This window comes from Chiloscyllium punctatum, chromosome 8 (assembly GCF_047496795.1).
Source record: "Chiloscyllium punctatum isolate Juve2018m chromosome 8, sChiPun1.3, whole genome shotgun sequence".
Taxonomy (NCBI): domain Eukaryota; kingdom Metazoa; phylum Chordata; class Chondrichthyes; order Orectolobiformes; family Hemiscylliidae; genus Chiloscyllium; species Chiloscyllium punctatum.
The window spans coordinates 29,883,159-29,907,853 of record NC_092746.1 but is presented as its reverse complement, the minus strand read 5'-3'; the positions used below and the strand labels follow the sequence as shown (position 1 = coordinate 29,907,853).

General features: G+C 40.6%; 1 protein-coding gene across 3 annotated transcripts in view; it reads right to left on the bottom strand.

Moving 5' to 3' along the window:
* rapgef5a (Rap guanine nucleotide exchange factor (GEF) 5a) overlaps nucleotides 1-24,695 on the bottom strand; it is a 180,102-nt gene that overhangs the window by 6,074 nt on the left and 149,333 nt on the right. For all 3 annotated transcript variants that reach the window (XM_072575316.1, XM_072575318.1, XM_072575319.1), the window contains 5 exons: nucleotides 24,347-24,469; nucleotides 15,062-15,231; nucleotides 9,995-10,085; nucleotides 5,576-5,626; nucleotides 1,281-1,368 (listed from right to left, as the gene is read on the bottom strand). In XM_072575316.1, the coding sequence (XP_072431417.1) occupies nucleotides 1,281-1,368; nucleotides 5,576-5,626; nucleotides 9,995-10,085; nucleotides 15,062-15,231; nucleotides 24,347-24,469 (523 nt within the window). The remainder of the gene's footprint in view (nucleotides 1-1,280; nucleotides 1,369-5,575; nucleotides 5,627-9,994; nucleotides 10,086-15,061; nucleotides 15,232-24,346; nucleotides 24,470-24,695) is intronic.

Genomic DNA, 24,695 nt, shown 5'->3' with positions numbered 1-24,695 from the left:
TTTTTGACTATGATTGAGGGAAGACCATTGATGAAGAGCTGAATTGGGCCTAATCTGCTCCAATGAGTTCCTGCAGCAATGTTCTGGAATTGAAATAATTGACCTCCAACAATCACTTTCCCTTGTGCAACCAGCAAAGAATTCCCCTCTGATTCCCAGTGACTTCAATTTTGCTTTGGATCTTTGATACTTCCTTCAAGGCACTTTCAAGTGCCTTAATGTCAAAAGCTGGCATCATTCGAACCTCAATTCTTCAATTCATATCTGCACCAAGACGAAAATGAGATCTGGAGTTGAGTAGTTCAGTTGGAATCCAAACTGAGCAGGTTATTGGTAAGTAAGTATCGCTAGATGGCTCAGAGTATTTTCTAGTACATTGCTGATGATTGAGAGTAGATTGATGGGTGGTAATTGGCCAAATGGGATTTGTCCAGTTTATTGTGGATAGGATATGACTAGAGGATTTTCCATATTCTAACACAGTTGTAGGTTTATTGGATAGGGGTGAGGCTATTTCTGGATGACAAATTTTCAGTACCACGGGATGTTGTCAAGGCTACTAGCCTTTGCAGTATGTGATGCCTTCACCTGTTTCTGGATATCACATGGTGAGAATTGAATTGTTTGAAGATTAACGTCTGTAATGCTGAGCACCTCAGGAAGAGGCAAGATGGATCTTCACTCAGCACTTCTGGCTGAGGATACTTAAAATCCAAGAGCAATAGGAAAAGAACAACATAAGAAGGGCATGGCAATTGAGTGCAATAGAGGTCAGATTCAATATTTTAAATTGTTTTTATGTATTTTGTGACTGAATGTGATCTATGGTACATGGATAATCTTAAATTTTCAATTGTTAAGCAGAGTTAAATACTGTCATTAGTGTACTTCTGATATTTAAATCAAAACTTAAGGTCATATCAGTAAATATCGAGCAATCTTTACACCTGCTCAATCTAACCTTTGTAATTATCTGTGGGCCTTAGATACTGTGCAAATCACTTCTGTTCAAGAGGAACTTGCTTGTTTTCCATTCATAGGATTATGTTACCTTAGAACCAAACAAAGGGATCCATTGGCACAGTAGTAACTACCTGAAGGCCCAGGTTCAAGGCCCACCTGCTCCAAAGGTGTGTCATAACATCCCTAAACAAGTTGATTAGAAAATATGTAGATCAAAAAATGCCAAAGTAAATTATATTAAATTGATCTATTTTCATGTCAGTTAGCCATTCAGTTAACCATATTCAGTCTTAGGAAAGTGCCCAGTCTGAGATTACCTTTCAACAGCAGAGGCATGAAGGGAATCTTTGGTGGCTGCATCCTTTTGAAAGCATCTCTGTATGCTTTATGATTCAGTGATGGATCCTGCAAAATAGTCAGATGTTTAACTTGCCTAATATCAAAAAATGAAACAATAACAACTACATGCTACTTTTACAAGAATAACATTTTGACATTTTCTGCTTTCAGCACTTTTTAAAAAAAAATGTTCTTACCAATAATTTCCATGCTGGTTTCTTCATTGCCTACACTAGATTTAAAGCAAACTCCTGAGAAATAACGGTAATGGTTACGTACATTTTTTTCCTGGGATTTCTGCTGGTTTTCCAAAATGATGGGGAACAGCCATGGAAATACTATAAGAATGTAGGATACAGGAGTAGGCTATTCACCCTGCTCTGCTGTTCAATACAATTATGGTTGATTGAATACCTTTGACTATGCTATCCCTTTAACTCTTTATGCCACTAATAATCAAAAATGTATCAACCTCTGTTTAAATATACTCAAAGACTAAACTTCATTGCCCTCTGGGGTCAAGAATTATAACGATTTGCAACTCTCTGAGAAAAACATTTCTCATTATCTTGGTCCTAATGGCACCTTCCTTATTGTTAATTGTGCCCGAATCTAGACTCCTCCACCTGAGGAAACATCCTAGCTACATCGAATGTATTGATCCCTTTTAAGTATTTTATTTCAATGAGATTCTCTCTCATTCTTTGAAACTCCAAAAATACAGGCCCAGTTTGCCCAATCTCTCTTCAAACAGCAGTCCCGCTATCCTGGGAATAAGTGTGGTGAATGTTTGTTGCATTCATCCTCTGGCAATAATAACTTTCCAGAGATAAGAGACCAAAATTGCATACTGTACTCCAAGTGCAGTCAAACCAAGCTCCTATACAATTGAAGCAAGGCTTCACTGTACTCAAATCCTCTTATAATAAAGGCTTTCTAATATCTGTTGCACCTGCATGTTAGCCTTCAGTGACTTGTTGACAATGACACCAAAGTCTCATTGTACATCTACACTTTCCAAACTCTCACCATTTAAGAAATAATCTACACATATTGTTCCTAGTAAATAGCCTTACATTTTCAACAACATATTCCATCTATCATGTTTCTGCTCAATCACTAAGCCTGCCCAAATTCCTGAAAACATCTTTTATCTTATTTACAACACACATTCCCGATTAGTTTTGTATCTTCTGCAAGTATCTTCACATTGGATCCCCCATAAAGGAGGTGAGAAAAAGAAGAAAATCTTTGCACTTATCAGAGCAAGAGAAATTTATGTTGAGGACTGAAAAACTTTCATTGTCAAAACCCAATTACTTCCAGGTCAAACCATTGGTGAATCAAAACTATTCCAACCATTCTGATATCAGCCAGTGTGGGTTTGGAGTTCCACATCTGTAATGCCCCATTTGAGTCTTTCCTACCTGTCTTTAGCTGACAGGTTAAGCCTGCATTGGCACCACCTCGTGCTCCCGCGAGGAGGTTGAGCAGTTCATCAACTTCACCAACACATTCCACCCTGACCTTAAAATTACCTGGACCATCTCTGACACCTCCCTCCCCTTCCTGGACCTCTCCATCTCCATTAATGATGGCCGACTTGACCCTGACATTTTTTACAAACCCACCGACTCCCACAGCTACCTGGATTACACCTCTTCCCACCCTACCTCTTGCAAAAATGCCATCCCGTATTCCCAATTCCTCTGCCTCCGCCAGATCTGCTCCCAGGAGGACCAGTTCCACCACAGAACACACCAGATGGCCTCCTTCTTTAGAGACCGCAATTTCCCTTCCCACGTGGTTAAAGATGCCCTCCAACGCATCTCGTCTACATTCCGCACCTCCGCCCTCAGACCCCACCCCTCCAACCGTAACAAGGACAGAACGCCCCTGGTGCTCACTTTCCACCCTACCACCTTCGCATAAACCAAATCATCCGCCGACATTTCCGCCACCTCCAAACAGACCCCACTATTTCCCTCCCCACCCCTTTCCGCTTTCCGCAAAGACCGTTCCCTCCGTGACTACCTGGTCAGGTCCACGCCCCCCTACAACCCACCCTCCCATCCTGGCACTTTCCCCTGCCACCGCAGGAACTGTAAAACCTGCGCCCACACCTCCTCCCTCAACTCTATCCAAGGCCCTTAAAGGACCCTTCCACATCCATCAAAGTTTTACTTGCACATCCACTAATATAATTTATTGTATCCGTTGCTCCCGATGCGGTCTCCTCTACATTGGGGAGACTGGGCGCCTCCTAGCAGAGTACTTTAGGGAACATCTCTGGGACACCCACACCAATCAACCACACTGCCCCGTGGCCCAACATTTCAACTCCCCCTCCCACTCTGCCGAGGACATGGAGGTCCTGGGCTTCCTTCACCGCCGCTCCCTCACCACCAGACGCCTGGAGGAAGAACGCCTCATCTTCCGCCTCGGAACACTTCAACCCCAGGGCATCAATGTGGACTTCAACAGTTTCCTCATTTCCCCTTCCCCCACCTCACCCTAGTTCTGAACTTCCAGCTCAGCACTGTCCCCATGACTTGTCCGGACTTGTCCTACCTGCCCATCTCCTTTTCCACCTATCCACTCCACCCTCTCCTCCCTGACCTATCACCTTCATCCCCTCCCCCACTCACCCATTGTACTCTATGCTACTTTCTCCCCACCCCCACCCTCCTCTAGCTTATCTCTCCACGCTTCAGGCTCACTGCCTTTATTCCTGATGAAGGGCTTTTGCCCGAAACGTCGATTTCGAAGCTAATTGGATGCTGCCTGAACTGCTCTTCCAGCACCACTAATCCAGAATCTGGTTTACAGCATCTGCAGTCATTGTTTTTACCTCGTTGATTTTAACCCGACTGCGAATCCTCTTGCAAGGTTAAGCCTGCAATCCTGTGTGGTTTGCAACTTAGTCATCAAGTTGGCTCACTTCAGTTCTCAGTTAATCCCCATTCCTGCCAAGCCAGCCAAATCTTGATTTTAGCTCCTCAGTTAACCAAACTCATCCCACCAGCGGTTCAAACTGTCAGGTTAGTTTTAAGGATAAGCTCTTGATACTTCATATCAAGAGTAACTTTAATGTGAATAAATGCTTCAACTTCACCCAATCATGCCTGAATTCCAAGTTAAAGGGAAGTGCACTGTTTTAGTAGTCTCCAGTGATAAACTTTTCCATTTTACCTCTTTAACCATTCTTAATTTCACTTTCTGTGACTGGATGGTTAGAGTCAGTTGGTGGCAAATTGTGTTTTTGTGTTGTGCTAATAAATCATATAAATAAATAGGAATGAGGTTGAGAATGCCTAAGTTATTCCTGTGTTTTAGAGCCAAACTGAAACATAACATTTAATCCCGTTAGTAGTGAATTACAGTTACAAATCATGGCCTTTTTATCAACAAAAGAAATTTTACAATGTGTTTCATGGTTGTGAGATTAGGAGAGACATCATCCAATCAATGACATACTTTTGACGGGTAATCATTGCTGTAATGATGGAAATACAGTAGTCATGGCACAGTGGCTAGCACTGCTACCTCTCAGTGCCACGAACATCTGGCACATTCTCCCAGTGTCTGCGTAGGTTTCCTCCAAGTGCTCTGGTGCCCTCCCACAGTCCAAAGATGTGCAGGTTAGGGGAATTGGCCATGCTAAATTGCCCATAGTGTTCAGGACTGTGTAGGTTAGTTGCATTAGTCATGGGAAATGTAGAGTAATAGGTTCGGGGAATGGGTCTGGGTGGGATACTCTTTGGAGGGTCAGTGTGGATTTGTTAGGCTGAATGGCCTGTTTCCACACTGACCAAATTATGAGCTGGAAGAAGGATAAAATTGGCTAAGAGACTAAAGAATTTCTCTGCTTTTCTTCACAGTGCTGTGGAATCTTGTGCGCCCAATTGAGATTGGGGGCAGGACCCAAAAGAAAGCACCTCCTACACTGAAGCATGTCATTAGTACAATACTGAAATGTCAGCTGATTACATGATCACATCTTTGAGATGAAATTTGAATCCTTGATCTTCTCACGGACATGAATGTTCTACCACTAAACCAAAGCATGAATTTGTAAACGTCCCAGGAGTTACACCCGTTAACGCACTCAGGAAATTGAGCACGGAGCATAGTGAACGCTGCATGATTCACCTTCAATTCAACCTTGGCATCGATATCTGAATTCCCAATGCATGAAACTTTGAATGTAAATTTATGAAATTACTCTAGAAGTGATGTTCGGAATATTTTAAATAAGTGTATAGGCACTTACCGTTAAATTTTCAAGTTCAGAGAATAGCTTCTTAAATTTCCCAGGCACTTTCTAGGGAAATAGTAAAACAGCATAAATATGCATCTCTAATGTGATACCGTCTTACAAGCAAAATGTTTATAACAGGCAGCTGTTTTCTCTCTCATGATTACTTTATAAATGGTGAAAATAAAAAATCAGTTGAGATCCAACACAGACACTGTGTTTAAATGAAGCTAATATCGCAGCTATTCAATATAGGGATCTGCCCAGCGAAGATAAATTGACTTTTACATTTGTCAGCATTGTACAGTGTTTGTCATATATTTCAATGTTTTTCCAAATGTCAGTGCTATAATGCATAGACAATGGATAAAGTCATCCTGTCAGGATCTACTGTCATGCTTTGCACTGCGATTTAAATCCATTCACAACTTTGGCTGTTAAAACAAGCCTTGCTTTTAAAATAAAAAAAAGCAATTTCAACATTTGCTCTCTCCATGAATTACAGGTACTTTGCTTTGAAGTTGAAATAGGATAACGTTCTGTTCTGTCAGTTTCAGGCAATGCAGCCAGACGTTTGTTGTTATATCAATATCCAATGTGAATGCTTGGATGAATGTCAAAGTGATTAATCACTTTAATCATTAGGTGGCCTACTCCTTTATTAATTATAGAGAGATTTAATAAATTTTAATAATAGATTATGCATTGAATATAGTTTCCTGTTTGCTTATAATCCTAAACAGCATTTAAAGAATTACAATTTTTACACTAGAGAAGGATATTTCCTTTACCAATGTAATTAATGTATTTAAACTCAGGGTTTTATTTGATTTTTAGAAATTTAACTTATTCTAATGATTCCAAAGTGATTTCCCACTGCATTTCATGGATTGGGGGACACTACGTAGTGGACACAGGAAGAATGGCTCTAGAGGGTACATGGCAGGCATTGAGGACTGACTAGGCCAGCATTTATTGCCCATCCCAACTGGAGTGGTGAACTTTCTTGACCTTGTCCTGATGAACAATTGGGTGGTGAGCTGCCTTCATGAACTGCTGTATTACTTGGTGTGTAGTTTGATGCACAGTGCTGTTTGCGGGGGAAGGGGGGTGGGGGGGGGGGGTGGTCACTCTACGGTTTTGGCCCAGCAACAGTGAGAGAATGGAGATTTTGATCTAAGTCAGAACGGTCTGTGACTTGAAAGGGAACTTGCAGCTAGTGGCACTCAATTCGATCTGCTGCCTTTGTGCTTGTTCATAATGGAAGGTGTGGATTTTGAAGCTGCTGTTAAAGGATTCTGGATGAGCTATTGCAGATGATGGTACACACTGCTGCCACTGTGCACCAGTGGTGAAGACAGTCACTGCCATAGATGATGTGTGTGGTGCCAATCAATTGGTTTGCCTGGTCCTGGATGGTGTCAAGCTTCTCAAGTGTAAATGAACACTGGGGAGACTCAAGGTAAGTTACTCACCACAGAATTCCTAGCTTCTGATCTGTACATGCAGCCACAATATTGATCGAGTTCAGTCTGTGGTCAATGTTAATTCTCAGAATTTAAAAATGAATGAACCAGTGGGGGCAATGCCACTGATTATCAAGGCAAAATGATTAGATTCTCTATTTTAGGAAATGGACATTGCCTTCCTGACTCGACCAGCTGTAAGTAGTGGTGAACGACATTGAAGTCCCCCACCCAAAGTACATTTGACACTCTAGCAATGCTCAGCGCCTCTTCCAATTTTTGTTCAACATTGAGCTGTACTGATTCATCAGCTGAGGGAAGGTGGTAGGTGGTAACCTGCTGGAGATGGTTGACTTGTTGTTATAATACGTCATGGGGTCTAGAGTCAAAGTTGAGGACTCCCTCCAACTGTAAACCACAACGCAACCACCAGTGGGATAGGACATACCTAGAAATGATGATCATATTGGCTGTGATATTACAGATGACATTTTGCTGTTGCTTACCCAGTCTGTGAGACAACTCTCCCCACTCTGGCACAAGCCCACAGATGTTATAAAGGAAGACATTGTGGGGTCAAGTTGGCTGGATTTGCTTTTTCTCCAGCACTTACATTGTTGCCTGGTGGTCCATGAATTTAATTATTTTTATTGTACTTTGTATCAGCTTGGTACAATGGAATGACTTCTAGAGTCATATTAGAACAGATCGAATGTTAATGGCTGATTTTCTTCTCTAAGTTATATTAATGAATCAACAGGGCATGGTGTGTTGGTGAGTGTCTGTGTTGAGTGGGCATGGGGTGGTAACGTGGCTGTGAGCAGTTGGGGTGGTATAAGTCGTGGATGAAGAGTGCACTTTCGGGAACCTTCAAACAATGTTGGGAGATGGGCTACTGTTTTGGAGACCTGATGCCTCAGTGCCACAATTCCTGGAGCAATGCACCCTGGTTCACAAAGTGCACTGTGAATCAAACCAATCTAAAACAGACATAAACCACCTAGACAAAGTCGCACATTGATTGGGTATTTGTATTTTCCTGAGACCATACAATCACCTTGTCACTGGACTCCAACCAATGTCAGGAGATATTACATGAACTGGAATTTAACAGGTTAAGGAAAACTTGATTTAAGGCACTGAAATATTAAATGGAAATAAATGAAGTTATTTGGGATACGATATTTCCTCTGTTTAGGAAGCCTAGAAATAGGAAGCAGTGTCTAAAAATGAGAGCCAGGATTGACAGGTGTAAACATAGGAAGCACTTCTACCTGCAATAAATGAGTGGTTGGAATTTGGAACTCAGAAATAGCAACCACATCAATTATTACTATTTTTAAAGCTAAGGTTTTTTTTGTTAACCAAAGGCATTACAGGATACAGGGCAGAGGTAGCTCTATGGAGAGGAGGTACAAACCAAGCACAGTCCCATTTCTCACTGGTGCAACAAGTGTAAGAGGCGAAATTACTTGATTCTGCCATTATGTTTCAAATGATTTGTGGACATCTGAAGCCCGTTATATTACTTAATATTCACAAGTTCATTATTTCATCCGTAAGAGTTAAAAGGAATTAAGTGTGGGTTCAGGTAAAATTCTATTCAACCAAACAACAATTTAAATGTGGATTACTAAAATGCAAAGTCAATTTTGTGGTATCTCTGTGCACATGCTGGGGAGTGTTATTTTATTGATGGTTTAACATCTGATATTATGGTCACAATATTTATGGAGGGTCAAGGAGGAGCTGAATGAATGTGGTAATATGTCTGAAGTTTGAATGCCAAAGGGATAGAGTCATAGAGTTGTACAGCAGTGAAACAGACCTTTCAGTCCTACTCGTCCATGCTGACTAGATATCCTTAATTACTCTAGTCCCATTTGCCAGCATTTCACCCATATCCCTCTAAACCCTTCCTATTCTTCCAGATGCCTTTTAAATATTATAATTGTACCAGCCTCCATCTCCTCTGGCAGCTCATTCCACACATGCACCATCCTCTGTGTGAAGAAGTTGCCCCTTAGGTCAGTTTTAAATCTTTCCCCTCTCACCTTAAACCCGTGCCCTCTAGTTTTGAACGCACCTACCCTGAGAGAAAGACCTAGTCTATTCACCCTACCCATGCCCCTCCTGACTTCATAAATCTCTATAAGGTCACCCTTCACCCCTCTGAGGCTCCAGGGAAAATAACCCCAGCCTATTCAGTCTCTCCCTGTAGCTCAAACTCTCCAACCTCGACAAATGAGACCACAATTGCATTTTGCCTCCTATTTCTCAACCATTCTTTGCAAGTGTGATCTAAATTGGCATTAAAGTGTTGAACCTCACCCAGGACACAGGCACACTTCCTGATCCAATACCACAAAAATGTAGGCCTGTATGCAGCAGATTCAGCTTACATCCCTGGATTTTAACGTGTTGATGAGGTCAAGGTAGCAGTTTAGCATCAAAGCCAAAATCCCAAATGTGATATTAAATTCAAATTATGATTGTTCCTCACAATAGTCCACAAAGCTTTTTATTCAATTGCCCTGACATCCTTTTGAATCGATCTATTAAGCATGTCTTCTTTTGGTAAAAAATATTTTAAAGAATTGCAAAACATTAGTAAATTAATTACAGGCAAATGGTAAAAATATTACTAAATTTCATTAGCAAATAGAATTCCAGAAATGATTTAAAATTTAGACACAATGTGTTGCACTTCCAACACTTGAGAGACGCAGTCTAATGTATAACTCATTGTTGCTGGTTCATGCCTCTCCAGGTCTTTCTGCCATAAAGCAGAGGGTGTGGTATAACTCCACCCTCATTGATGGTATGTCCCAGCATGTTAACTAGAGTTAATACTCACACCCGTCTCAAACTCACACTGTCTTTCCATAATGTTGCATGTATTTGGACGTGATCATTTGGTTGCACAATGAGATTGCAGATCCCTGATGATAATAGTTTGAGTGCTTACCTCCCAGGTCTGAGAGAGTCGGCAGACAGCAGCACTGTTGAGGCCCATGATTATGGCGAAGAAAGAGTTAAGGTTCCTCAATGCCCTGCAGCTAAGAAATGGAAGATGACGCACATTAAACTGTGAAATTTGAAGTCTAGTGTCATGTACAAAAATTGTTATATACTGAAATGCTGCAAACTGCTCATGGAATAAGGACAGCCATCTACTGTCCAGTATCTTACTGTCACACATTAGCAAATTAAAATTAGATTTCAATTTAGTACAGATTTTATTTTCCTATTCCAACTTTCCTGTCGCAATCACATATCTTGATAAATACAGTATGGGTTCATGTCATTCAGTCCTGCAGGATTCTTGATTAGTTTAGATAGGGTACAAGAGATTGACTATGCTATTATCAATTATTTTAGCAATCTTACTATTCAACCTGATCTCTAAAAGTCACATCCCAAAGGTCAGGTCATATATAAGTTCTGATCTACAGTTACCCCACAGTTACATTTGACTACATAATCGTCACCTCTGACTATCTAATCATCACATCTTCATTTGTACCACTGTCATCATCCTAACGTAACAAAGGCTTTGCATGCCTCATTAGTTGTTACTAGCTATCGAAATATTAAGTACATAGATTAAAATGTGCTAACTGTAGCAAAATGAAAAGACAATGATGGAAGCAGTTTCTGTTCAACAAGTTTCTACCTCTTATTTGCCAGCATTTGTTACTTTACAGAAATGAGAGTTAATGTGTGTGAAAGTTAAAGGTAACGGCAATACTTCGCAATGTATTCTTTATTTTGTTGTGCATGTGAGATTGAGTTAAGTACTTATTATGCATGTTTGGGGCTTATGTGGAAATTTTTGGGTTGTTGTGCAGCCACAAGACCATGCAACTTAAAAGCAACATTGCCACTTAGCATTAATAATAATCATCGTAAGAAGGCACCCATCCAGAAACCAACCAGCTCCACAATGTGGAGGATTTTGCAAAATCATGCAGAGTGTAAATAAGTTCTGCTAACCTACTGTTACATTTTAACACTTCCTGATGAATGTTATGAACTTCCTGATCAATCCCAAAAGCTTTAACTTTATTTCTCTTTACTGTTCCCTGAATTTAATTTTGGGCTTGGTAAATGGTGGATTGTCATTTGAATTTGGTCACTTATTTGCAGGGTTGAGGTGATGTTTCCTTGGGTTAGGTTCTGTTGTTTCTATTTTCACAGAGCTCATTAAAAAAAAACTACAGATTTTACTACTGAGGATTGATGTCTGGAGTGTTCAATTGTTTGGTGTTTGATTGTGTCTCTTTGGTAACTGTTTTGTGTCAGATTTGCTATTCCTGGATGTGGCAAGTTGGAAAGAGACTGACTAAGCACAGTAACAAGCGTTTTAAAGCACTGAATAAAAAAAAACACATAATAGGGAGTGTATCATTTGCATTATTTTGCACATAAAACTCAACTGTATCCTCCTGACAGCTGACTTCTTCAATTTACATCATTCCCCTTCATTGATCTTTGGCGGCATTTCTGTATTTAATATGTATGATGATGAATATATTCTATTATCCACACAAACTGACATGCACTGCTTTTTATACTAAAGTAGGACCATAATTTTATAAAATGGTCCATCGGCACAGTTCCAGTTTTTAGTCTAACCTGAGCTGACTTGAATAATTTTAACTCCCTATGCCCAATGGGTCAGGGAAGGGTAGTTCATAAGTCATAAAACCAACCCCAAAAAGTGTTTAACATCCACTTTCTGTTTTAATGGTGGACAGGTGGTAGAGATAGATGTGGCAACTAACTTGCTCTCCAGAGAAAGACCCGCCATATTAAATACAATTACCGAGGTAAAAAGTAAAAATGGTCTATAATGGGTTGGGAAAAAAAATGAAGGGATAAGCCAGTGAATAAAGCAGAAGCAGAAATTTCTTCAGATTTTTCATAATGGTCAGCAAAAAAAATTCCAAAAATAGTGGAGGCATCGATTGAAATATTCTAGACAGGATTCTGGAAGGGTTACTGCAGAAAAGAAAATAATTAATATTGCACCTCTGTACAAGGGAGGGAGACAGAAAGCAGGATACTATGCACCAATTAGCTGCTCAAGTCTATTCATTAGGGAAGAAATAGCAGGACATTCAGAAAAGCTTCAATCAAACAAAGTCAATATGGCTGTCTGAAAGAGAAATCATGTTTGATAGGTTTGATAGATCTCTTTGAGAGTAAACAAGCAGAGTTGATAAAGGGGATCAGTAGATGTACTGTTTTTGGATTTGCAGAAGGTATTCGGCAAGAAACCACAATTATTGCACAACATAGGGGCACATGGTATTGGGGGTAATGCAGTTAACACACAAAGACAAAAGTTAGGATTAATTGGTGTCTTTGAAGATGCAAAGCTTTAAGTAATAAAATGCCATAAGAATCAGTCCTAGGGCTCAATGATTTACTATCTATATTAATAATTCATTATCTACTTGTACTCCAAGCGACTTGGATGAGGGACAGAGTGTTACTCGTCCAATATTACTGATGATTCAAAATAGGTGGGAGGACATGATGACGTAAGGAATTTGCAAGAGGATACAGCTAGGTCGAGTAAGTGGGTAAGAAACTTGGGAGATGGATTTCAATGTAGGAACATGTGAGGTCATGCATTTTGGTAGAAAGAATCAAAAAGTAGATTATTCTTCAAATGAAGAGAAAGACTCCAAAAATGTGCATCATAGAGGAATTTGGGTTTTCTTGACCATGAAACACTAAAGGCAAATATTCAGATGCAAGAAATCATTAAGAAGTGTGATGTAGACTGTAAGAGTTATATTTATATTTATAAGTAGGAATTATACAGCAAGGAAACAGACCCCTCAGTCCAACTAGTTCACACTGACCATATTGCCAAACTAAAGTAATCTCACCTGAGTTTGGCCCAGATCCCTCCAAACTTTTCTTATTCATGACTTTTAAATGTTGTAACTCTACCTGCATCAACCATTCTTCCACCAGTTCATTCCGCAAACAAACCATTGCATGAAAAAGTTGCTCCTCACGTCTTTAAAACTTTCTTCTCTCACCTTAAAAAATGCCCCCTAGTTTTTAACTTCCCCACTCTAGGAAGTCCTTTGCTATTCATCTTATCTACACCCCTCATGATTTTATAAATCTCTATAAAGGTCACTCCTCAACCTTCTATGCTTCAGTGACAAAAAATCCCACCCTATTCCAGTCTCTTTCTCTAACTCAAACCCTCCATTTCCAGTTAACATCCTGGTAAATCTTTTCTGAAGCTTCTTCAATTTAATAATATCCTTCCTGTCATAAGGAAACCGGAACTACACACAGTACTCAAAGTGACTTCAACATGATGTCCCAACTCTTCTACTCAGAACACTATGTATATTAAATATCATTTCTGTAAATTTGGGCTTTTGAGTTAGTAACCATGGATTTTTGTGTGCCTGAAGTTAATAGCTCATAAGGACTTCTATAGCCATCATAATTTCTTTTAGAACAGTTCTTGAAGCCTTGCTTTCAAATTATTGTGTTTTTATGTACATTAGGAGAGTAGATAATTATTCTTTTCTCCACCCATCTATATATTATAGTCTTTGGCTTTCATGGAAAGTGATAGTCAACAAGCAGGATGCTTTCTCCTTAATGCTTGATTTTATAATTTTTTTCTTCCAAGCATAAATACAATGTATTGAGCAGAAATGCGATGGCGGGTCTTTGTGCTTCATTAACACACATTTGCAGCTCTGATTTTCTGGTGACAGTCTGCTTGCATATGTGATCCTTTGACTGAAAGTAAACAATTAGTGTTGCATAACAACAGAAGCCAAACAATTTCACAAAGCAAATTAACATTTAAACTCTTTCACCTCCTGCAGGGTACCTTATCTGCTACACCTTTGAGAATGCAATTCTATTCTGCAGGATCTTAACAAAAGTGTGTTTTCTAGAGATTTTCATATTCTATAATTAGGCAATTAAAAATAAACATGCATTTCCTTGTTTTTTGTTGAAATAGAATGCTCAGAGTAAATGAGAAAACCGTGGGAGTAAGCAATAATATATTTCCCCATTGGATGGTAATTCACACCAACGAAATATAAAACAATAATCTATCCATGTAATGAATTATCACCTGAGAATTGTAGTGTTCCAGTAATAAATCAAATATTCCCCTAGCATCCCAGGGCTCATTTCTGTACATAGTGTAAAACAGAATTGCTCTCGGATGGCCATGAGTTCCAAATGTTCTTTTACTTGAGTTAAAGAGACTATTATAACTCATTCAGAACATTCCTCCGAGGGCTAATGCCAAGGCCCATGGCTGCTAAAAGAAGCCTTATCATCAGTATAATTAACTCTTAAGGCTCCAAGTTACAAGGAAGAAAAGTGATCAAATTTGTTGTACAGTAGTTTTCTGGTTTTTTAAAAATATTTTTCTACAGGGAATGGGTGATGATGACATCATCACTGAGGCTGACTTGTAGGAGCGACTAACCCAACAGGAAGAGGGAGCAGAATTAGCAAAGATATACTGATTAGCATAATAGCCTCCAGGACCCACTAGCTCAGTCAAATGCATGTTAGTTACACTTCTCTGTGCTACGGTGTTCAGTAACTCTGGAGACAAATGCCCTAATTAGCTAAGGAGCTTTCTCTTTGCAAATAGAAAGGATAGAAAGATAATTATATGACGGTTCATTATTTTTCAGCAGAGTTTTTAAAATGGTTCCCTCATTTTGGAAAAAGATGTCAAATCACCACAAGTTTCTCCACTACTCAGCATCAAAATCAGCATCTTACAAACACAATGCAATTATGTAAATTATACCAAACTGCATTATTAGTGTAGGATATTATGAAAATGGTGAACAGTTCCTGCTTCCTAGCACCACAGAAAAGCTTTGTCAAACACAGACGTCAATGATATATCCCTTTCAGAGCTGCAGATGTGTCCTGGAAACAGAGTGACCTTGGGTCGGCTCTTGTTTTTAAATCCATTTATGACCTATTTGTACAAAATGCTTTTTCCACTTACTGAGCAGCAACCTTTATGAACTTTTTGACAAGTTGCACCCGTTTGGATAGCTGACTACAGAGGAGGATTTCAGTAGCAACCCACAGTTGAACCTCATTGCACCGCTGCAACAGAAAGTCAAGGTTGGCAGTAGTGTTCCCTCTGTGGAACGTGTAATAGATCAGTTCCTGCTGCAAAGGGAACATAAGGAAAGAAAATCAGTGAATATCCTGATACATGTACTGAGAAAGAAAATCTTTTATCGAATGGAAGAGGTCCACTGAACCAAGAAATATCAGCGTATTCACTCTCCTTTAACCAAAATGTTTGACTTCTTTATGCGTTAAAGCAAATTGTCCCAAATCACATTGTAAAACATAATTTGATGCTCATTTAGGCAGCAACCATGGCTCACTGCGTAGCACATTCACTTCTGGCACAGGAGGGTATAGACCATGTCTTGCTGTAGAGTGCTGAGCACAAAATCTAAGCTAATAATTGATGACAGTACAGTGAATGCTGGACAGTTGGCAGTTCTGTCTTTTAAATGGGATATCTAAATAATACTTCCACTCTTTCAGGTGTTTTGTTCCAATGTCTTGGCCAATATTTTGATTCCTTGAAAATTTTCTGGTTATTATCTAATTTTTCGTGGACTCCCACTGCATACAAACTGGCTGCCATTTTGATATATTGCAATGTTAATTACAATCCAAATGTACTGGGATGTTGTGAGGCATCATATGGTCACCAGTACTTTTTTGTTTATCGACTTTATAGAGTGTACATGGTTCAACGTGACTGTAAGTGGAGTTTTCATTGGCTTGATTTGTAGAAAAGCCTCAAGACCAAATCTAGAGATGTTTCTTGTACAGTTATTACATGAGCGACTTATATTAAATAACATTCTTTTTACATAAATGACGTTCTTAAATAATTAGGTCTAATGTCCTAATGGTTCACTAAGATCTGGATTATGTTTGACTACAGAATTACTACAACCTGGTTAAAGCCCTCTGAAATAACCTAGTAAGCCATTCAGTTCAAAGGAAACAAATGCTAGCCTTGACAGCACTGCCCATATACCCCGTATACCAATAAAGAAATGCTACAATAATGAAATAGGGCAGAATCCCAGAGCCTGGATTGCTTGACCCTCCTCACCATGGGGAAGGATAAAAATAGTTGGAGGAAATGGCAACAGTGATATCCCAGAGACATTCATAAGTTGAGGAATGAGAGATGCAACATAGGTCCCCAGTTCCTCCTTAAACTGAACCACTAGCATAAAGGTTGAGGAAAGCGGTGATCATGACAACCACTAGAATATAGTTGTCACCCACTCATTCTGAGCATAAGTCCCTGACCAATAGAAGGCACATTTTGGTGATGTTGGGCCTGGATATCCTTAAATTTGTGCCTCCACCATCTTTCAGTCAGTTGAATAAAGTGACAGTGAGCCTCTAGAAGTCTCATCATTCCTCTCCACCTCATTCACTTGCTCCTTCTCCCTCTGAAAGCGGTGCAGCAGCCAATGGAGGTATTTATTCTTGCTGAGCTTGCAGAAGTTGTAATTACAGTCTTTTTCTATATTGCCTACAGAATAGCATTAAGACCACATGACCTCCAGCAATGGTGTTGTCCATGTGAGATCCATGAACACATCATTTGTGGGTCATGTTACAAAAATAAAGCAATTTTCATGAACAGGTTCTATCACAAAGCCTCATGTCATGCTTTCACAAAGTACAGGAGAGAAGCTCCCAGAGTTCATTGTCATGCCGCCATAGGGATTTCTGAGGTATGTAGCGTTCTCCAACTGTACATTGTACACCAAAGTTTTCATACAACATTGTGAGTAGAGATTCTGCTAGTAAGCCACAATGATAGCCCCTTCCAATACTTGCCGTGGATATGACTGTGAAATAGGAAGTTCAGGTTTTTTTTAATGACTTTGTTTTCATTACAGTTGTTTAGCTCATAATGACCAGGAGGTAATTAGTGTACACAATATGATTGATTGATGAACTTGATTGCCGATGATCATAATTTCTTAAGCTGCATTTTTAGGCACCAATGTGTCAATAAAGTTCAAATTAAAAAGATACATGAAAGGCACTTCTAAACCAATGGGCGCTTGAAAACTGCAATTACCCCAGGACAAAATCCAATTCAAGGGTTTATCGGTTCCTAAAGAAAAAAACAGTAACTTACTTTGCCCACTTTGCATGTGGTGTCTGCCATTTGCATAGTTATTGTGCAACTGACTCTTAATTTGATATTGCAAAGTTCCGAATTTGTTTCAGAATGAGTAAATTGCAAGCTTCACCAGTGATACTCAAATTTCCTTCATTCTTCATGTGCCTTTTTGCCATGCTGTTGCTTTGGCCCCTTTGGCTGTCAATGTATCCCCACTTCTGTTGTCTCCCTTTACATAACCATCAAGGTCCTCACTTGAACTACAGAACCCAGACATCGGAAATTCCTATGCCCATTTTAGCCCAACACCTTCCCGATGTAGATGCCAGAGTTACAGTGACCTGTTTGAACACCCCTACCCTGAGCTCCCAGTTCCCTCCCACTCGCTTTGAGGCATCACTCAACACCTACAATCATCCCTCATCATTGCTGCAATTTTTTCAGTGGCCCAGTATAATGAAGTCCATCCTTGAATTCCAGTTGCCTTCTTGCTCCAGGACTACATGGAATATCCCTCATAAGGATACTCACCATTAATGGGCCATCCCCAGGACTGACTTGGCAAGACAGCTGGGAATAAGCACTGCTCACTCCCTAACCCATCTGTAACAACCAGAATGTTTGCACGCATCCTCCAGGATTGACACAAATCCCTGGGCCCCGGTAGAAACAAGCAGATGCCTGACCATGAGCAAACTCCTGGACTGATGGAACACATTTTGCCAAAATTGGGTAGAAATGAAACTTCAGAATTTCTAACATGGAAGCTTTGCCAGCAGCCAACTATTTTTCAAAAAGGGTGTAATGAAAGAAATGTTCAGCAATTTACCCGAATGTTGAGCCAGGAGAAAACCTCAGGTCATTGTTAGTTCTCATTTGCCTCCTTTCAACCCTATCCTAGCCAACTCTGCACCTCCCCACAACTGCAGAATGCCCTGTTGGGTGTGACAACTGCAGTCAGCATTTTGGTTACCTCACGATGACACAGGAGGATCAGTAGCACACCTTTATCTCTTCCATTTAATCAGTTAAGTGTTGTGCTGCTTGATCCACATCCAAAATTGGGCTCTAATAATTTTCCAGGGCGCTAGAATTTTAATTCCTTCAGCAGAAACTCAGCCCACTTCTATCATTTAATAATTAATTCACATTTAGTTGTAGATATCCTCAAAGAATGCCAAGGATCTAGTTTATTTTTAAAATGGAATCTATTTGCTGATACAGAGCAAAATGAGCTCATTTGCCAACATGGAGAAACTATTGGTCAATTATGGACTTGTGGGTGGGATTCCTTGAACAATTTTGATTGCGTCGTGACGTCAGGAGGAAGGACAGAGAAAAGACGAGTTTATATTCCCACAGTTTACAAGAGGAAACTGAAAAATGAGTCAGCTCAGATAAACCAACTTAAATGTCTGTAAGGAAGTTACCGAGCAGATGAGATTGTACACTCACTGTCTCAGACAAGGAATGTACTATGGAATGGGGGAAGCCATTTAAAAAGCAGCAGTGGAAGTAATTATCTTCTGTTCCCTTTGAATTATTTCTCTTTGGCACAAATGAATCATCTGGAGTTCAGACATTAAACATGGATCTAAATCAAGTCAAAGCTATTGAGTTAATTCTTTTTACTATAATCACAATGACTGCATCTTTATTAAAAAAAAACCAAAAGATGAGTGGAATTTTCCCAGCTCTTGAGTGGCATGGCCAATGGCTAGAAATGTGGGAAAATAAGGTGAGTTTGAAATAATCTGAATCTCAATATAGAGAAAATAATTCTGATTTTTCCAGATGGGCCAAGTAGTGGCAGATGAACTTTAATTTTGATAAATGTAAGGTGTTGCATTTTGGTAAACCAAGTCTGGGCAGGCCTTACATAGTCAGTGGTAGGGCCCTGGGCAGTATGAACAGAGATCTTGGGGTGTGGGTTCACAGTTCCTTGAAAGTGGAATCACAGGTAGGTGATGAAGATGACGTTTGGCACGCTTGCCTTCGTTGGTCAAAGGATTGAGTATAGGATTTGGGATGTCATTTTGAGGCTGTACAGGACATTGGTGAGGCCACTTATAGAATACTGCACACAATTCTGGTCACCCTGCTGCAAGTTAAACTTGAGAGGGTGCAGAAAAGATTTAAAAGGATGTTGCCAGGACTGGAAGCTTCGTTATGAGGTATGACTGGATACTTGATGATATTCACAGTCAAATGAATTGGCTGTAGGGGAACATGGGGAGCCTGAAAGCTGATGGGGTTGACAGGCACGTAACACAAAATAGAACATGAAGAATGGTGGGCTGACTGCCAAATGGAGCATGTAACTCATTCACAAGAGCACAAAATGAACAGCATGCCACCTACAACCAAACTTCATCTCCACAATACATGGCTACTGGTACATTCACAATGGAAGAGCAAATGTCGTTTTTTGGTCTGTGGGATTCGGGGCAGGCATGGGGATGGACATGTTTGTGATATGAGACCTATCAGGGGACAATTACATTAATCAAGCTATAAGTTCACACATTTGCATTTCATTTGCAGCGCATGCATTAACCAATAATACACAATACCAATCCTGGCCTCCAGCAATGATGACCATTTCATTGCTTATAATAATTCAATCCTTTACTGTAGTATGTGGCCAGAAAACATAGGAGGCAGTAATTACATCTCCCCCAGAGATGTGTGTACTCATGAATGATCACAGTGATACACACAAGGTAGCAGGCAATGTACAAAGTGAATGGAAGCCTCGTCCTATTACAATGCAGGCACATTATCTTTGGCCTCAGTGATCTCTTCATTAAAGTGCAAGGTTATGCACTCATGAATGTAGTGGTTGAAGGATCCCTGATAGCATTGGCTTTTTTGGATACATCCCAGAGATCACCAATACAACTGTCATCATCTTCGGGATATAGAAAGATGTTCTTAACTCTGATATGATGGCCATGTAACCAGGTTCTACAGATAAAATGACAATCAAACACATGAAGATTGGTTCATATGTACAAAGTTATCAAAGTGAAAGGCTCTGTGCAATTATTCACCTGCCCTTCGACCTATGTGCTCCTTAACCCTCCCACAATGTATACAGCTAGCGTGAAGGGACCCTGCTGTGTGCTGGGGAGGATTTGGGTGGATAATCTTGGGGGGGGTCAGAAATCCTACCCAGTACAGCCTCCCCACCAGCTGTCCGGTGATACCAAACAGCCTCCCTGAGATTGGGGGTCTGTCATGCACCTCTTGCCTTTTTATTGTGCAGATCTGCGAGCATTCCCGGCAGTCACTGAGCATTCCATTGGATCTAGGTTTCCATGACATCTGCCAGCCTATCCATGGAGACAATCAACTACATACACCCTGAAGCCAGCACATTACTGAGAATGTTAGTTGATTCAGACAACTATCAATGCAGTTTACTCTGACAAACTGGCCTGGTGTTCCTATGCCTGTCTGTGTACTCTGGCCAAAACCATTCTGCTTGGGTCTGAGTAGGGGCCTGGTTTTCAGCTCTTCTCTGAGCTCCAGTTACTGGCTCATTTAGAGTCATAGAGATGTACAGCATATAAACAGACCCTTCGGTCCAACCCGTCCATGCTGACCAGATATCCCAACCCAATCTAGTCCCACCTGCCAGCACCTGGCCCATATCCCTCCAAACCCTTCCTGTTCATATATCCATCCAAATGCCTCTTAAATGTTGCAATTGTATCAGCCTCCACCACATCCTCTGGCAGCTCATTCCATACACATACCACCCTCTGCATGAAAAAGTCGCCTCGTAGGTCTCTTTTATATCTTTCCCTTCTCACCCTAAACCTATAGTTCTGGACTCCCCCACCCCAGGGAAAAGACTTTGTCTATTTATCCGATCCGTACCCCTCAATTTTGTAAACCTCTATAAGGTCACCCCTCAGCCTCCGACGCTCCAGGGAAGACAGGCCCAGCCTGTTCAGCCTCTTCCTGTAGCTCAAATCCTCCAACCCTGACAACATCCTTGTAAATCTTTTCTGAACCCTTTCAATTTTCACAACATCTTTCTGATAGAAGGAGACCAGAATTGCATGCAATATTCCAACAGTGGCCTAACCAATGTCCTGTACAGCTACAACATGACCTCCCAACTCCTGTACTCAATACTCTGACCAATAAAGGAAAGCTTACCAAATGCCTTCTTCACTATCCTATCTACCTGCGACTCCACTTTCAAGGAGCTGTGAACCTGCACTCCAAGATCTCTTTGTTCAGCAACACTCCCTAGGACCTTACCATTAAGTGTATAAGTCCTGCTAAGATTTCCATTCCCAAAATGCAGCACCTCACATTTATCAGAATTAAACTCCATCTGCCACTTCTTAGCCCATTGGCCCATCTGGTCCAGGTCCTGTTGTAATCTGAGGTAACCCTCTTCACTGTCCACTACACCTTCAATTTTGGTGTCATCTGCAAACTTACTGACTGTACCTCTTATGCTCGCATCCAAATCATTTATGCAAATGACAAAAAGTAGAGGACCCAGCACCAATCCTTGTGCACTCCACTGGTCACAGGCCTCCAGTTTGAAAAACAGCCCTCCACCACCACCCTCTGTCTTCTACCTTTGAGCCAGTTCTGTATCCAAATGGCTAGTTCTCCCTGTTTTCCATGAGATCTAACCTTGCTAATCAGTCTCCCATGGGGAACCTTATTGAACGCCTTACTGAAGTCCATATAGATCACACCTACTGCTCTGCCCTCAATCTTCTTTGTTACTTCTTCAAAAAACTCAATCAAGTTTGTGAGACATGATTTCCCACGCACAAAGCCATGTTGACTATCCCGAATCAGTCCTCGCCTTTAATGATATGCTCACCAGATTGTGCCCTCGAGTCTAGATCAAATCTCAAAAGAGAACCTGCTGAGATAATGGCAAAGGGTGCAGGTGAAAGCCTTGCTGAGCATTGTCTGAACGTTCAGAGCTAGGGGAGGGGCTGACATACTCACACTTGCCCTTTCAGGGTGGTGGTTGCCTGGGCACCTGCACAACAGAAGAGAGGTTGTTTGTTGTGCAATTGGAGTAGGAGTTGGAGGATCTCAAGAATGAATTAATTAAATGCTGGTTGTTGTGGGACAGCACCGCAGTACACTGACTGGGATGCCGGCAGATGGAGCTCACAGTGTCCCTACATGAACAGTGTAAATACTCCTCAACCTCATTCAGGATCTTCTCCACATAGAAGGTGAACAGCCAACTTTTGAGGAGTCCATCTTTGCTCTCTTGGCTCAGCGTCTCTTCCAATGGGATGAAAGGAAAGACTAATTGTGATGGAAGTGGATGGAAGAGCTGTCAATGGTGGTACAGAAGCGAGAGAGGTGGGGAGATGTTCCTTGTTAAGTGAGTAGGAAGCACAGAAGATAGGAATGTTTGTAATTTGGGAGGATGGGGTTGGAGAGAAGCATGTTGTTGAGTGGAAATGCTGCATGTAATGGTGAGAGTTGTCGACAACTACTATTAGTAATCTTACTGCGCACTAGCAGAGCAAATGGAAGTATGAGGCAGCAGAGAGATGTTGGCAGCATTTATCCATGTGGAGCACAGAAAATCACTGGCCTTCATCCTGCACAGCCAGACTTTTACTTTTAAACTGAGATTAAGCACTGCATTGGGCAGCTACCTTGGTCCAAGGCTGGCTTCATGGCCTCATTTGCTGGTCTGGAGGATAAGGACAGATTACCACCTATCACCACATCTATCAGGTAGCTCCCTGTCCAAAAAATGAGCTCTCGCTTCCAGGCCAGGTCCGTGATAATGCTGGAGCAGTGTACAGCTGCGATTTAAATTAGTGCCAGCCATGTGAGATACACAAGGTCCTAGCAGCAGTGAGCTCTATCACCTTTGCTGTCACCTGATTGCACAAGATGGGTACCAGACAGCCTATAATTAATCAAATGAGGAGAAGGTAGCATGAGAAAAGTCGTCATGAGTCATGATGAGACTGACACCATGACACTTATTGAAAAAGAAAACACAAACCTAAAATGGAAAAATTCAACTCAATCATTCCTCCATATTCCTGGGTCATACACTCAGATATCAACAAAGTTAAAAATCACACAACACCAGGTTATAGTCCAACAGGTTTAATTGGAAGCACACTAGCTTTCGGAGCAACGCTCCTTCATCAGATGGTAGAGCGTCACTCCGAAAGCTAGTGTGCTCCAATTAAACCTGATGGACTATAATCTGGTGTTGTGTGATTTTTAACTTTGTACACCCCAGTCCAACACCGGCATCTCCAAATCAAGATATTAACAATGTATTAAAGCCCCTGTTCATCTGGGTGATGATAAGATGTGCTCAGCCTTATTAAGCTGCTTCAAAATCATACCTAAACATCCAATCTGCTCAACTCAAGTCACTTTGTTTTTCTACTAAATTTGAATAACAATTTCAACAACAACAATTTGGATTTATATAGTGACTTTAAAGTTGAAAAACTATGAAACAAAGAAGGAGTTATTATGAGGATTGACAAAAGGCTTCGCAGAAGAGAGGAGTTGGTTTCAGTCAAGTTTCTAAGTAGGAAGAAAGTGCAGAAGTTCAAGGCTTTTGGGTGGAGGCAATTTTACAGCACAATGTGCATTGATCAGTGAACACAGGCAATTGTGTTAGAAAACAGAAAACATCGGCATCAGAGGAATGGGAATTTGGCCTCAACAGCTTTGTATAATCAACAAACATTTCTGATCAGACATATCCAATGGTACACATTTTATTCAAATACAGAATGGTCGACAATTTTTAATAATCATGAGATAGAATTAACTTTAACTTACTGATAATAGTTGAGATTGATTTACAATCATCCGTAAATGAAAACTGGGCAAATTGCTAACTAGACCACTTGTCAGTATTTTGCTAGACGCTAGTTAGAGGGAACAAACCTGATTGGTGGCTCTCTCAGGTACCCTGCTTGGTATATATTTAATCCAAAGGTTGTTCAGAAAAGTTCAACCACCACACAAAATGTTAACATACAGTGTAACTGCTGAACAGAGCAAATAAATGCTTTGACGCATACAAGTAAATTACTCCGTAGCATGTTTAATGAAAACACTTACTTCACAAATGCAGTTAAACAAATCCCAATCAAAATTGGTTAATTTGTTGGCCAATTGCCAGGTATTCATTCCAAGCATTTGGATAGTTCGTGGTAGTATTTCGTCATTTTCTGCTGTAAGAGTCTGGAATAGATACACAAGTATCTGATTAATAACCGTATGCGTGACTTCCCCTGGATACATTATGAAGAGGTTTCATGGCCCTGGAATGTTGCTAAGGGACAACTGATACTACCATATAGATTTTCTGATGGCCAGACAGTCGTTATTCCAGTATGAATGGGAGTTGTGCCTGAGAACCCTCCAAATCCCCAACAAGGCAGGCTCACAACAAATTCAATGGGAAAGT